Here is a 15877-nt window from a genome sequence, read left to right on the forward strand (position 1 = left end):
TAAAAAGAAAATAGACTGGCTACTTACCTGCCTGTAAAGGTAGTACAATACTGTTAAGTAGTAAAGTACCTTGGTACAAATCATGAATTTGTTCCAAAAAAAGTGTGATTTATAACGAAAACGACATAAGGTATAATATACAAAAATCTTTCCTATACAAAAGGAAACAAAATAACTGGTTCTAGTAAAAAAAAAATATGGCTTAAATAGCATTAATGGTGTTGAATAAAAGAATCTAGTGTGTTAATTACAAAAGTAAATGGATACAATAAAAAGACAACAAGATGAAATAAAACAAAATTGAACCTCACTTTAATTTGCTAAGAGGAGTTGATAGCCTATAAGGATGATGCTAAGGTAGAGGAGGAAATTTTCTTTACTCTTCTCCATCTCTTTTCTTGACTTGAACTTGACTGAGTTTTGCCAGCTTTGAGTTTTACCAAGAATCTATCCACTGAAGTTTGCTTTTGCTATTCATCTTCCTCACAATACTATGTATGGTATGTCAGTCGTCTTTTTAAATTTATCAAACTACCCATGGCTGGCAACAAAAACTTCACTCGTACCTATCATGCATTTTAAAAGATCAAAATGCACCATCTCTGCCTTCTCAAAAATTATAGTCTTTGAAACACTATCGCCAGCTAATTTATAAATCACCCTTCCTTGCACTTCCCTTGAACTAAATGCAAACACAGCTAAATTAGTAAAGGCATAAACCAAATGTAAATTTACTTTACGTTTCAGTAATCAATGTGGTCAGCTATCGGCTAAATATTACTTAAAAAAAAAAATCAAAACCTCCAACATAATACTGTTCCCAGCATGAGAAACAAAAAAGAATCAGGATCATGATCACCCAATAATAATACCCTTGAACAATAAGCAGTAATTATTGTACTAAGAAATCAATGAGAAAACCTTTAAAAAGACTATACCAAATGGATACGGGTAACTATGGCCGATTATATCGGTATTGGCGAGAAGACTGATGACAGGCGAGTGGTGGCTACCCATACCATGGTTGTTGCCATTATTCACCAGATGTTGCATTGGTTATGTCTTTTGAATGGAAGAAAACTGGTTTTTATTTTGCTATTTTTGGGTAATGTCAATATAAGTTAGCTTCGAGAACAAACCAACAAGAATGCAGGATCAGGGATTGATTCAAAGAAATAATTGTGGGTCTTGGATTACTGTATGCCACTGCAAGATCACTGGACCACATGCCACTTTCATACTTTTGTATTTGTCTTTTTTTATCTTCATAGTGATCCTAAATATTTTCTTTATTGCTTGGCTTTTCTTAAGAGCCTTATTAAGACCCAAAACTAATTCCCTAAATTTTACTTTAAAATCACAAAATCATGCCAGCTAGTAAATAGGCACAGTGGAACTGCAGCATCCACTATTTTAACTCAATATTATCAACAATATTCAATATAATGAGTACCTTTTTTTATTCTTTCTTTATCCTTGTAAATTACAGAAATCTCAATGTCAGAAGCAATTACCTAGTTTATGAAAAAAATACTGTCTATGGCTTTTGTGTGCATGCTCATATGTCCAAGAAAGGAGGCTACATGCAATGGGGAGAGAGCACTGTGGCTCACGCAGTGCTGACACTGGTATCCTAGTGAAAGGTTGTTTCTTTTAGAAGCCACGTGTTGTGCTTCAAAACATATCAATATTCTTGAATGTGATAAAGAGTAGAATTAAATTATTATCTGGCTTCCAGCTACAATGTTGCTGCCATGATTTTAAAAACAAAAAATATAGTTTCACCTTATTATGTGGTTTACGGGAATTTTTGAAAAACAAGGGGGAAATCAGGTGTTCAGTGAGAAAGCTAAACATGAAGAATTCCCTTTTGAGTTAATTGATCAAGCTTTTATTGTAACAACATATAATTTTAGTAAGAAAAAGGTTTGATTTTGTTGTTTAGGATTTTATTAAGTTTATGTCTGAATTTATTTATATATTACTGTAGTATTCTTTCAGACAGTAATAAAACAATGACTGTAGCACCTCCACAAATTTTAGGTACGCACCACCACTGTAAAATTACGAGTTATAGCAAAGGTTGTTTCCTTTAATGGGAACAACAGGCCAACTGAGCTAAAGGTTTTTGAGGCGTGAATGGGGTAAACAAGGGTAGAGTGACCCATTTCGGTTTAGATAAGTTCCAGCGAGCGTGTCATAAAGTAAGAAAATGTATAGCATAGATTTTTTTTTAATGAATCCACAACTTATAGCAAATTTTCAACATCCCAAAGTGGTCATACTGGGTACTGTATATCGAGGTTCTACTTTACATACATAGTCAACATGTTGAACATTGCAGGAGAATCACAAAGCAAAGTAACAAACACAATCATGCATTAATACTAAAACTGAGATAATTACTGCTAAAAATCTCATCATACCATTGAGACAATCAGTAAAAAAGTAAGCTTAAATGTCAAGTATTTGCTTTGAAAATAAATTTTCCAGAGAAGTGTAGCACTTATAAAGGGCCAGTGTTGAACAATGAAGAGAGTATTAGAAGTCCTTTATGGCATACCTCTGCCACCCACTTGCATTATTTTCTGCATTTAATTTTTCATTAGTTTTACAATCTGTCTAATGTTTTCTAAATGTAAGAAGACCAAAAAGGACAGATTAAAACCACAAGGCCAAAAACAATGCAAATAAACATTCGTACCAACTACAAGGAACATCAGCTAGCAACCAACCAGTAATATAAATAAATTTGCTAATACCCAAGCCAAACGTTTAGGTCAGCTCTAAATTGTGCACATTCTCCACATGTAACAATCTAATGAAAAATATGAAAATTTTTTTCTGTAAGAAAAGCATAGTTGGCAACATGTTGAGAAAGCAGTTCATTCCTACATAAATTAGTTGAAAACCACTTGGTGCACAAGGTTTTTGAGATACAACTTACCTTGAATCTAGGTTATATATCTTTAATAATAATTATTTGAAAAAATCACCTGAATTATAATTAAATATCTATTGTACTTACTTCTTTTCATCCTTTATGGCACTCAACTGCTCAAGCTTGGTTCTATGCTCTGATTCAACTCTTTCTGTCATATCCTGAAAATTTAAAAGAAATTAATGTATCTTTCACTATAAGTCAACCTACTGTCTTATGTTATTTCATCTTTATAGAGGCTAATTCCTTCACTGCGGGACAGAAATTCTATATAGCAATTAAAAATGGTGTCATGTAAGAATGAATCATACCATCTTGGAAACTTCCCTTGTGTACTCAATTGAGTTTTGATATCTCAAATATAATGCAAGATATTTACTTATCACCTTTACTCCCTGCAATTGATAGCAATTTTCACTTTGACAGTATTATGTTCACAACCCAAAATGATTTAATAAGTAATAATCACATCTATAATTGACAGAAAATTTTGATGAAGCTTAGACAGTACACAAGCTGGCTATTGTAAATTAAACCTACAAAAAATGGAATTTCATTTACTTCAGTTATTGAGAGAGAGAGAGAGAGAGAGAGAGAGAGAGAGAGAGAGAGAGAGAGAGAGAGAGAGAGAGAGAGAGAGAGAGAGAGAGAGAGAGAGAGAGAGAGAGAGAGAGAATCCAAAAAATTGGAACTACAATTACCTGTTCATGCAATAATTAATAGTGAGCTTAAGATCTGTTTAAAATTTGTAGTAGGATATAACATAAAAGTACATATGCTAAGTTTTTAAACAGAAATTTAAAATGAATAAGTTAAAATGTGATGTTGCCAATACTATTTCTGTATTTCATTTTGTCCTTTACAAATATGTATGCATATTCTTGATAACTAAAGAGTGACGATAAAAAAAAAACATTGACTGCTGTTGTTTGTTTAGATACACTAGAAATTAATAATGAAATAATAAGCATACAAATACTATGATGAAGCACAATATAATTTACAAGCATATTTTGTACAAATATATTGTCACTAAAACTTGCAGCTGACTAAAGATAATACCTTTTATAGACCTAGCCAACATCCTAAATTTTACTTGATACTGTACAGTATATGCAAGTGCTACTGTTTCATTAAGAACTTTTTATAATTATGTTTATTCATTTACAAAGACCAAATTGTCTTGATAGAAATCAGTATTACCACACAAGGCTATGCAATAAAGAGTAACTACAATGTTGAATGCTTAGGTGCCACATATGAACCAGCTTTCAAGCTGAGACTATTTTCAGATTTTTTTTCTGGATGTTAGTTAATAACAATTCAATAACTTTTCCAACACCACATAAAATATCCCTATTTTGAAGGATGAAAGGCTTGTATACACTAAGGACAAATAAGTGTTCTGATGAGTCGTGTTTGAAGCATCAAATGTTTAATTACACAAAGAAATGACATACCTTTATTAAAGCCATAACAGTACTATGCTGGGTTGGAGTCAGAGAATTCTCAATACTAAGGGGGAAGAGGAAAGGAAGAACCTTTGTTGCAGAAACTTCCTTGGTAATGCCTAATTTCTTGTGGGTTAATGCAACTTTAACAATACCTGAAAACAAGAGATACATAATTTTTGTCAGTCATTTTCCTTTGTAAAATCAACTAACTGCTAAATTATCAGTCAAAACTTACCTAACAAAACAACAGGGATAAATTGTAATAATCAGTTACAGTACTATACAGATAAATTGTTTTCTCCCAATCAGATGGATCATACCATACATTGTAATTGGACGAAATACAATTTTACAGCTATAATGCTCTATATTCCTTGAAAAAATTGTGAACACAATTGGGTTATGAATTTAAACCTATAACCCAGCACTGGACCCTGGGGGGACCTAGTTTCCCGGTGTAACTGTGGAGAAAACCTTGCATTTACACTCTGAAGTAAAACTTAAAGAGGTTGAACAGCCAACTGGAAGAAAAGTAGTTGGAACAGAGGTATAGAATATTGTGAAATTATTTTTGTTTGCATATGACAAATTTTTGCTTATTTCATGCAAGGTACTTTGTGCAAATTTAAGTCCGCACCATTATATAACTAATTAGAATCATAATATCTATCCATATTTAGAACACATCTGAAAAATGGGCATATCATTTTGCCTCTCACTTACAGTATTATGTCTATTCATTATTTGTCAATTTTAACTGTGAATAATCAACTTCATTAGCACTCACTGATAATAATGCTTTTATTTACAAACTTCGTATTAGTCCTTTCATGTTTTTATATCTCTTTTAAATGCTATAATTTGTTGTTGTTGTAGTATTAAGTATTGTCGTTGCCTATGGTCTCTTTGTAATTGAATGAATTGACCTAATTGTTGTCCTCCTCTACATACAATTTTCAGTCAACTGATGTGTTTCACGTGATATAATTTTGATGTCTTTCCTTGTTCTTAATATGTATGTGTTTTAATCTATCATCTTAGTTGAATTTATAAATGGTCCAAAATATTTGGTCATCAAAAGTGTACATGTAATAATTATCGTTGTCATCTGTGTATCAAAACTGTGCAGGACTAATAATATGATAATATAGCACAATCAATCAATTAAAACATTTTTTTCTTTCAATTTATTTAATTTCTTTTTATTGGTAATCAGTAAAAGATAGCATGCAAGACAATGATTCATATGTCATAACCACCTCTTGATCTGAAATAGACAAACATGTATTATAATGCCACTCAATCTGAAACAGACATGTGTTTATATGTACTAAAAAGCTACTAGTATGCACTTTTGTGACAAATCCTTTCATAATTGTACGTTCATTTGTTTGTAAAATACACCAGGTGTATGGCATGATTATTACAGTCTCTCTTTTAAAAACCTCTGAAAATAGAGTCTTTTTTTAATGCACATGTTATGTTTAAGGATTAAGTGGGGGGGGGATACTATGGTTGAAACTGAAAATCCCCAAATATATGCTCGCGAAAACAAAATTTTTGATGTTTGCACAAACTTTCATCCAAGCGAATATAAATGACATCATAGTGTGTAACATGGAAAATTCATAACCTTTCAATTGGAAGGCTAAATGCAAACACAAAACCCTTAAGAAAGTTAACAATGCAGAAAAATGAGAAAAGCATTTTCAATGCCACAATAAAAATGTTCATGTAGCAGTTATTCAAAGAAAGAAGTGATTACAGTACAGTATTTCAATTGTTTCAAGAATCATGATAAGTCTTGAAAAGGAGTATCAAAGCTGAGAAGTGACAAGTAGAGAAAACTGCACTTTGACCTTTATCATTATTATCATTACTAGCTAAGCTACAACCCTAGTTGGAAAAGCAGGATGCTATAAGTCTAATGGCTTCAACAGGGAAAATATCCCAGTGATGAAAGGAAATAAGTAAACTATATGAGAAGTATCAAATAATGAATATAAAATATCTTAAGATTAGTAACAAAGTCAATATAAACTCGTATAAAATATCTTAAGATTAGTAACAAAGTCAATATAAACTATGGAAAGAGACTTACGTCCCTCTGTTTAACATAACATTTGCTGCAAGATTGAACTTCTGAAGTTCCATCAACTCAACTGCCTGATTAGGAAGATCATTTTACAATCTGGTCACAGCTGGAATAAACCTTCGAGAATACTTGGCAGTGTGCAGTACTGAGCCTCATGAAGGAGAATACATGACTTAGAATTAACTGCAAACCTAGTAAATCATACAGAATGGTAATTTGGGAAGATCTAAATGTAAAGGCTGGTCAGTAGCATGAAAATTCTTATGTAACAAGCATAAAGAAATAACTGAAGAAGGATGCCAGAGATTATTATGTAGATCAGGAACAAGAAACTTAATAGACAGCAACTTTTTGTCAAATACATTAAGATGAGAGTCAGCAGCTGAAGACCAGACAGGAGAAAAATACTCAAAACAAGGTTGAATGAAAGAATTAAAAAATTTCTTCAGAAGAGATTGATCACCAAAAATCTTAAAAGACTTTCTCAATAAGCCAATTTTTTTGTGCAATTAAAGAAGGAACAGACAGAATATATTTCTCAAATTTCCAATCAAGATTCACCTAAAATTTTAAAGGAGTAATATACATATACATATACCAAGGCACTTCCCCCAATTTTGGGGGGTAGCCGACATCAACAAAGAAACAAAAACAAAAAGGGGACCTCTACTCTCTACGTTGCCCCCTGCGGCTGCGGGGGCATAAAAACAAGAATAGCGCCAACGTTAACCCTGCGTGTCGTAAGAGGCAACTAAAAGGGATGGGACGAGGGGGCTAGGAACCTCCTCTCCTATATCTACATCCTGTGAGACATCGACAAAGAGATGGAGTAATATACAGTTGAAAAAACACATTATCAATGCAGAGATCTGGATGTTTAGGAGCCACTAACCTAGGACTTACCGGAAGGTTGAGGTTGGCCATGTAACTTAAAACATCTCAGGTTTGTACAGTTAGGAGAAATACAAATTACTTTAAGAAATTCTAATTTGTCCCAACATGTAATACAAACCACCAACTTTTAATAGGAGATTTATCCTTAGAAGGAACGAAGTCTCCTGTTGCCAATCTGACTGTCACCCCCCCTAATTAACTTAGCATGATAATGTCATAGGTGTTAGGTTACTCCCCAAAACTAGCAGGTGATCACTGAAGAAATTAATCCCTAAGGATATGAAGTCCAAATGTATGGGTATTATAAGAGAAATGAATATGCATACATTCTATCCATTCTCACCCTTGTACAGGAGGATAGGGGGAGATATAAATTTTTTTTCAAGTAATTTGCATTTTCTCTAACTATACAAACTTGAGACCTTTAGTAGGAGAATGAATTCAGTGAAGCTGGAACGCCTGTTAGACTTTTAACAAGGCAGACATAGTTGGTCACCAGGTGGCGAGGAAGCCCTGCTGACCTGACAGGCAAAGTAACTTCCACTATGACCTTTGGATTAAGTGTGGGGTGGTTGAGATGGGCTGTGTAACTTAGAGGTCTCAGGTTTGAATAGTTATGAAAAATAAGCATAACTTTAAAATTTGTGATTGGTTCCAATATGCAAGGCTTATCCTTAGGAAGGGGGAAGTCCCTATGACCAAAACTGGCTTGGTAAGCTGACCCCAGAATGTCATAACTCTTGTCAAACCCCTAACTTCCTGTGCATAGGGGTGCAACAGAAGTGAGGGTAGGCCATTTCCATAACTGGCAAGTCAATGAAGAATCTATATCCTACAGGATATGCTGTCCACTGTATAGGCATTATGTAATTAATGTGGATACAAGTCAATCATCTGCCTTGCCCAGAGGAAGGGGGATATACTTCAATTATAACTAATTATTGTAGAGAAAGTTGCTCTAGTGCATAGCTTACCTGCATCTAGCATCCGATCCAGCAAGAAAAGGGTACGACTACTGTACCTTAGAGAGGGGAAGAGTAAAGGAAGAGCTGACAGTCATTCTTAACTTTCACTCTTGATTTATGTCACAACCATTATCTGGATGAGATACAACTTATCCCGTGAGGGAGAAGAGTTCTATACCCACCTGTTGAGCAATTACTACCCATCCCAAAGAAAAGATACACAGTATAAGTATCGGTGGGTAGATTCCTGGAAGTACTGTGAAGTAAAGGTCGTCTGGCATTTCCAAATTCCAGCCTTCATGACTTCCTGCACAGACAGAATCTTCCTGAAGGCTATGGTTGTACTGATACTCCTGACTTTGTGTACTGATACTCCTGACTTTGTGTATCTTCACTGTCAAGGGTGACCCTCCTTGTGCATCATAGGGGTGTAGGAGCATTTGATGGTTTCCTCAAGTCATTAAGATTGACATCAGCCTCTGAACATTCCTGGACCATAAGAAGTCTCTCTAGTGCTCAGGACTCAAGTGCTTGAGTTTTTTAAATTAGCGTTTCAACCGCCTTCCTATAATAAAGCAGCAGATCATCAAACTTGGGATCCTGAATTGCTAGGTTCTGTGTTCTCACCCTGAACTGAGGGACAAACAAAAACAAGACCTTCTATCCCTCGGTATGGCTGATAGCATACAAAATGCCATGTAGCTGTCTGACTCTCTTTGCCAAAGCCAGGAACACGGTCTTCAGTGTGAGATTACAACCTGGTGCTAACTCGAGAGGTTTGTATGGGGGCTCTCATGAGAGATCCAGGGACCTTCAAGATGTCCTATTCAGAAGGATTTAGTTCCTTTGGAAGACAATTGTTCGAAACTCCTTAGAGCATGGACAGTTACCATGAGGTTATTATTAAATGGATGGAAATTTACCAGCCTCATGAGTCAAATTTGACTCACTACAGAGCTGTCTCAAAAATTTATTTTATAATTAAAATATCATTTTTAAATATTAAACTTAGCCGGTGAATATATAATAGCTGATTCACACCCATGGTGGTGGGTAGAGACCAGTATTAATACAGTTTACGGCGTATATGCTTAGAGTTTTTGACAGTTATATCATAACAAAACCCAAATAAATATAGATACCTGGTAAGAAAGCTGACTCTGACGATTACTCTGCCTTGTTAGTCCGCTTTCCTCACGAAGCCCAGCCATCCTCTCAGGATGCTGAAAGACTCCAAGGAGCTGAAGTATCCAGGGCGACAACCCATACAACAGGACCTCATCAAAACCCTTAATCTGGGCGCTCTCAAGAAATGACATTTGACCACCCGCCAAATCAACCAGGATGCGAAAGGCTTCTTAGCCTTCCGTACAACCCAAAACAAGATTAAAAACATTTCAAGAGACAGATTAAAAGGATATTGGAATTAAGGGAATGTAGTGGTAGAACCCTCACCCACTACTGCACTCGCTGCAACGAATGGACCCAGTGTGTAGCAGTCCTCATAAAGAGTCTGGACATCTTTTAAGTAAAATGACGCGAATACCGACCTGCTTCTCCAAAAGGTCGCGTCCATAATACTTCGCAGAGATCTGTTTTGCTTAAAGGCCAGGGAAGTTGCTATAGCTCTTACTTCATGCATCTTAACCTTAAGCAAGCAACGGTCTTTTTCACTCAAGTGAGAATGAGCCTCTCGGATTAAAAATCTAATAAAATATGACAAAGCATTCTTTGACATAGGTAATGAAGGCTTCTTAACTGAGCACCACAAGGCCTCAGATCCACCTCGTAAGGATTTAGTCCAAGCTAAATAAAACTTCAGAGCTCTAACTGGACACAGCACTCTTTCAAGCTCGTTGCCTACGATCTCTGACAGGCAAGGTATATCAAATGACTTAGGCCAAGGACGAGAAGGCAGTTCATTTTTGGCCAAAAAACCAAGCTGAAGTGAACATGTGGCTTTATCTGTGGAAAAGCCGATGTTCCTACTGAAGGCATGGATCTCACTGACCCTTTTAGCCGAAGCCAAGCACACTAAGAAAAGCGTCTTGAGGGTGAGATCCTTCAGGGAGGCTGAATGTAATGGCTCAAACCTGTCGGACATTAGGAACCTTAGGACCACGTCTAAGTTCCATCCAGGAGTTACCATACGACGCTCCTTAGAGGTCTCGAAAGACTTAAGGAGATCTTGGAGATCTTTATTATTGGAAAGATCTAAGCCTCTATGTCTGAATACAGACGCCAACATGCTCCTGTAGCCCTTAATAGTGGGTGCTGAGAGGGAGCGAACATTTCTCAGATGTAGGAGAAAATCTGCGATTTGGGCTACAGAGGTACTGGAAGAGGAAATAGATGCTGACTTGCACCAGTCTCTAAAGACTTCCCACTTCGACTGGTATACTTTGATGGTAGAAGCTCTCCTAGCTCTAGCAATCGCTCTGGCTGCCTCCTTCGAAAAGCCTCGAGCTCTTGAGAGTCTTTCGATGGTCTGAAGGCAGTCAGACGAAGCGCGGGGAGGCTTTGATGAAGATCCCTTACGTGGGGCTGCCGTAAGAGATCTATCCTTAGAGGAAGACTCCTTGGAACGTCTACCAGCCATTGAAGTACCTCTGTGAACCACTCTCTCGCGGGCCAGAGGAGAGCAACCAACGTCAACCTTGTCCCTTCGTGAGAGGCGAACTTCTGCAGTACCTTGTTGACGATCTTGAACGGTAGGAATGCGTACAAGTCCAGGTGAGACCAGTCCAGTAGAAACGCGTCTATGTGGGGCGCCTCTGGATCTGGGACTGGCGAGCAATAGGTCGGGAGCCTTTTGGTCAACGAGGTGGCAAAGAGGTCTATGGAGGGTTGATCCCAAGTCGCCCAAAGACTCTTGCACACGTCCTTGTGGAGGGTCCATTCCGTGGGGATCACCTGACCTCTCCGACTGAGACAGTCTGCCAAGACGTTCAAGTCCCCCTGGATGAACCTTGTCAACAGGGAGATGCCTCGATTTTTTGACCAGATGAGGAGGTCCCTTGCGATCACGAACAGCGTGTGGGAGTGAGTGCCTCCTTGCTTGGAGATGTACGCCAAAGCTGTGGTGTTGTCTGAATTGACCTCTACCACTTTGTTTCGAAGAATGCTCTCGAAACTCATCAAGGCCAAGTGGACCGCTAATAGCTCCTTGCCGTTGATGTGCATGCTCTTCTGAACCGACGTCCAAAGACCCGAACATTCCCGACCGTCCAGAGTCGCACCCCAACCCAAATCCGACGCGTCTGAGAACAACACGTGGTTTGGGTTCTTGACTGCCAGGGACAGACCCTCTCTCAGACTTATGTTGCTGTCCCACCAGTTCAGGCATGCTTTTACTGGCTCGGAGACCGGGATCGATACAGCTTCTAAAGTCTTGCTCTTGTTCCAGTGAGAGTCTAGATGGAACTGGAGAGGGCGAAGGTGAAGTCTCCCTAGCGAGACAAACTGCTCCAGGGATGACAGAGTTCCTACAAGGCTCATCCAACTTCTTACTGAACAAAGGTCTTTCTTCAGCATGAGTCGGACTTTGAGCAGGGCTTGCTCTATTCGGGTGGCAGATGGAAAAGCCCGAAAAACTAGACTGCGAATCTCCATCCCCAAATAGAGAATCGTCTGGGATGGAATCAGTTGAGACTTTTCTAAGTTTACCAACAGTCCCAACTCCTTTGCCAGACCCAACGTCCAGTGTAGGTCCTGCAGACAGCGATGACTGGACGATGCTCTGAGAAGCCAGTCGTCCAAGTACAGGGAGGCTCGAATTCCCGATAAATGAAGGAATTTTGCCACATTCCTCATGAGCCTCGTAAACACGAGAGGAGCAGGACTGAGGCCGAAGCACAGTGCTCGAAACTGGTGCACCACATTCCTGTAAACAAACCTCAGATACGGTTGGGAATCCGGGTGTATAGGAATGTGGAAGTACGCATCCTGCAGGTCGAGAGAGACCATCCAGTCTCCCTCTCTGACCGCTGCTAGGACGGACTTCGTGGTCTCCATCGTAAATTTTGTTTTCGTAACAAAAACGTTGAGCACACTGACGTCCAGCACTGGCCTCCAACCTCCCGTATGCTTTGGGACTAGGAAGAGACGGTTGTAAAATCCTGGTGATTGAAGGTCCGAGACTTTCACCACCGCTCCCTTCTCTAGCAACAGAGACACCTGGTGATGTAGAGCTTGTCTCTTTGACTCCTCTCGATACCTGGGAGAGAGGTCTAGAGGAACTGTTACTAGAGGAGGTCTGCGTACAAAAGGTATTTTGTACCCCTCCTTGAGCAACAACACAGACTCTTGGTCTGCACCCCTCTTCTCACAGGCCTGCCAGAAGTTGTTCAGTCTGGCCCCTACCGCTGTCTGAGGACGTGGGCAGTCAGACTCTGCCACGAGAGGACTTGGACCCTCTCCTCTTGCCTCTCTTTCCGTCAGTACGAGCGCCTCCCCTGCTGGGAGCTCTGCCACGAAAGGGCGGGATAAACCTAGACCCAGGAGTCTCGATTCTGGGTCTCACAACAAAGGATGAAAAAGGAGCTCCCTTGCGAGCAGAATAAGCCATCAGGTCATGTGTGTCCTTCTGTACAAGCGAAGCAGCAATGTCCTTGATCAGCTGTTGAGGAAACAAGGCAGCCGATAAGGGAGCAAAGAGAAGTTCCGATCTTTGACAGGGAGTAACTCCTGCTGAAAGGAAAGAGCAAAGGGTTTCTCTCTTCTTCAGGACTCCAGACGTAAAGGTGGAGGCGAGCTCATTGGAGCCATCGCGGATGGCTTTGTCCATACAAGACATAATAAGCAAGGACACATCCTGGTCAGCAGACGAGATCTTCCTGCTTAATGCTCCTAGAGACCAATCTAAAAAGTTAAAAACTTCGAAGGCCCTGTAAACCCCTTTAAGGAGATGGACAAGGTCCGAGGAGGACCAACAAATTTTAGAGCGTCTCATGGCCAGGTGACGGGGAGAGTCTACGAGGCTTGAGAAGTCACCATGGGCAGAGGCAGGGACTCCCAAGCCGAGAACTTCTCCCGTGTCATACCAGACGCTCGCTCTAGAAGCTAGTTTAAAAGGTGGGAAGGCAAAGGCCGTCTTCCCCAAACTCCTCCTGGTAACCAACCAGTCGCCTAGTAGACGTAAAGCCCTCTTAGAAGAGCGAGAAAGCACTAGCTTAGTAAAGGAAGGCTTGGCAGCAGCTAAGCTTAGCGCAAACTCAGACGGAGGCGAACGAGGAGCAGCAGTAACAAAATGATCTGGGAAAAGATCCTTAAAAACCATCATGATTTTCTTAAAATCCATGGAAGGTTGCGCAGCCTTAGGCTCTTCCACGTCTGATAAAACGTCCAAAGGATTATCAGTAGGCAAGGGATCAGCAACATCCTCATCTGAAGGAACCTCGTCCGACAATTGATGAGTCTCAAGCAAGGAAGAGACCTGCCGTGGTGGCAATGCTTGACAAGCAAAGTCCACACGCAAAGGAGCATCAGTAGCAGTCAAGGACGCTACGTCATGTAACTGCATAAAGGACTGACCAGCAACAGCAACAGGAGCGGGAGGACGCTCGACGTCAAGTCGAGACTGCCTTGACTGCCTAGATTGAGCAGTCAAAACAACCCTTGACTGCGGTGCTTGACGCTCAACGTCAAAACAAGGCAACTGAGCTGGTTGGCGAACGTCCTGAACGTCAACACGAGTATGCGGCGGTGGCTGAACGTCAACAAGCTGCTGAAAGTCAACACAGGACTGCATCGAGTGAGGCTCCAAGTCACGTGACTGACGTGACTTAGTAACGTCAACAGGACGAGTAAAGGCTCGTTTGGGCGGCTGAAGGCCAGGATCTCGATCAGCGTAACGGCGAGGATCATCATGATCCTGCTCAACGGTATACTCCTCCATAAGGGAGGCAAGCTTATTCTGCATATCCTGCAGGACAACCCATTTAGGATCAACAGGCCGAGACAATGGTAACGTCTGTGACGGCAAAACATTGCCTTTACTGAGACTCTCGGAGCCCGTCTTACACTTTCGTTTAGGCGGCGAGCAGTCTTCCGATGACTGCACAGGGTCAGAGCTGTCCCAATGGCTACAGCCAGGACGCTGGACTTGTCCTGAAGGGACTGACTTTCGCTTTAAGGGTCTAGAAACTTTGCTCCAAGGTTTCTTTCGCGAGAAGCCTTCGGATGACGAGGAGAAAACCGCCTCGCTCGTCTTATGGTAGGGGCGGTCTTGACGAGACACGCCCGAAACCATAGAGGGAACGTCTGTTCGCTGGTTAGAGCCTCTCGTCCCCATAAGTCCTACGACATTACTTCTCCCTGGTGCATGGGAGCTTGCAAGAGGTCTCGGACTAGGAGAACGACAAGCACGAACAGACGAACCCTTGGTCGCAACACTAAAGACACTTTGCGCACTAATCACTTTATCCCCACGATTTTCTAATGTGGCACTCTGACACTTTAACACTTTCACATCCGCCATGAATTGATTACGGTCTGTTGCCAAAGACTCAACTCTTTCGCCCAACGCTTGAATGGCAAGCAACATATCCCGCATGGAAGGTTCATGAGTGCTAGTAGAAGGTTCAGGTACAACTACTACAGGGGAAGGATTAGGTTCAGGGGCATGGGAGGAGGAAAAATCTAATGATCTAGAGGAACTTCTCCTCACCCTATCTCTCTCAAGCTTACGAGAATACTTATCAAACTCTAGCCAGTCGAATTCCGAAAGTACCACGCACTCATCACACCGATCTCCTAATTGGCAGGTTTTACCCCGGCAATTAGAACACACGGTATGTGGGTCGAGAGAGGCCTTTGGAAGACGTTTGTTACAATCCCTAGCATTACATTTACGAAATTTAGGAATAGGAGAAGGGTCAGCCATTTTGAAAAGTCAAAGAAAATCCAAAAACAATCCAAAGTCATCAACAATAAAATCTATCCAAAAAAGGGTTCAAGAGTTTTAATTGAAGATAAAAAACACCTGCACTGCGAAAGCTCAAAACCAAAAAGAAGTACTTCACCAAGAATGACGAAAAAATCCAGGTCAACAGCGAGTAATGGAATCAACTTGTCGACAAGACCGACAGAGAAGAACTGGAGCTGTTTACATGTATATGCGGTATCTGGCCGATAGTTGGCGCTGGTGGGCACACCCGCAACCTTCATGGCGATCGCTCGCGAGTTTTTGTGTTTCTGTCGAGCCGTCCGAGACGTCAGCTATTATATATTCACCGGCTAAGTTTAATATTTAAAAATAGTACCACACTCACTGCAGAGGTGCTTCTTCCAGCAAAGAAAGAAGAGGAAATCAGCAATTGCTAACAGAGAATCTCGGTTCAGAGAAAATCCTGTTTACAATACGAATCACAGATGGCCCACTTTTCCTGGTAAACTTCTGCAGTGGATCTGTGCAGGTATCCACACATTTCCTTTGCAATGCCTCGAAAAAACCCTTCACTCAGAGATGCTGGATAACCAACATGCATGATGACAGGGACGCCTCAGAGTTGTTGAATTCCTCCAAAGT

At 40.2% G+C, this 15877-nt stretch overlaps 1 protein-coding gene across 4 annotated transcripts in view; it reads right to left on the reverse strand.

Annotated features, from left to right (window-relative positions):
* LOC137630524 (SCY1-like protein 2) overlaps positions 1 to 15877 on the reverse strand; it is a 332551-nt gene that overhangs the window by 20189 nt on the left and 296485 nt on the right. For all 4 annotated transcript variants that reach the window (XM_068362042.1, XM_068362041.1, XM_068362040.1 and 1 more), the window contains 2 exons: positions 4402 to 4547; positions 3029 to 3102 (listed from right to left, as the gene is read on the reverse strand). In XM_068362042.1, coding sequence (XP_068218143.1) covers positions 3029 to 3102; positions 4402 to 4547 — 220 coding nt within the window. The remainder of the gene's footprint in view (positions 1 to 3028; positions 3103 to 4401; positions 4548 to 15877) is intronic.

The sequence above is a fragment of the Palaemon carinicauda genome, chromosome 38 (genome assembly GCF_036898095.1).
Source record: "Palaemon carinicauda isolate YSFRI2023 chromosome 38, ASM3689809v2, whole genome shotgun sequence".
Classification (NCBI taxonomy): Eukaryota; Metazoa; Arthropoda; class Malacostraca; order Decapoda; family Palaemonidae; genus Palaemon; species Palaemon carinicauda.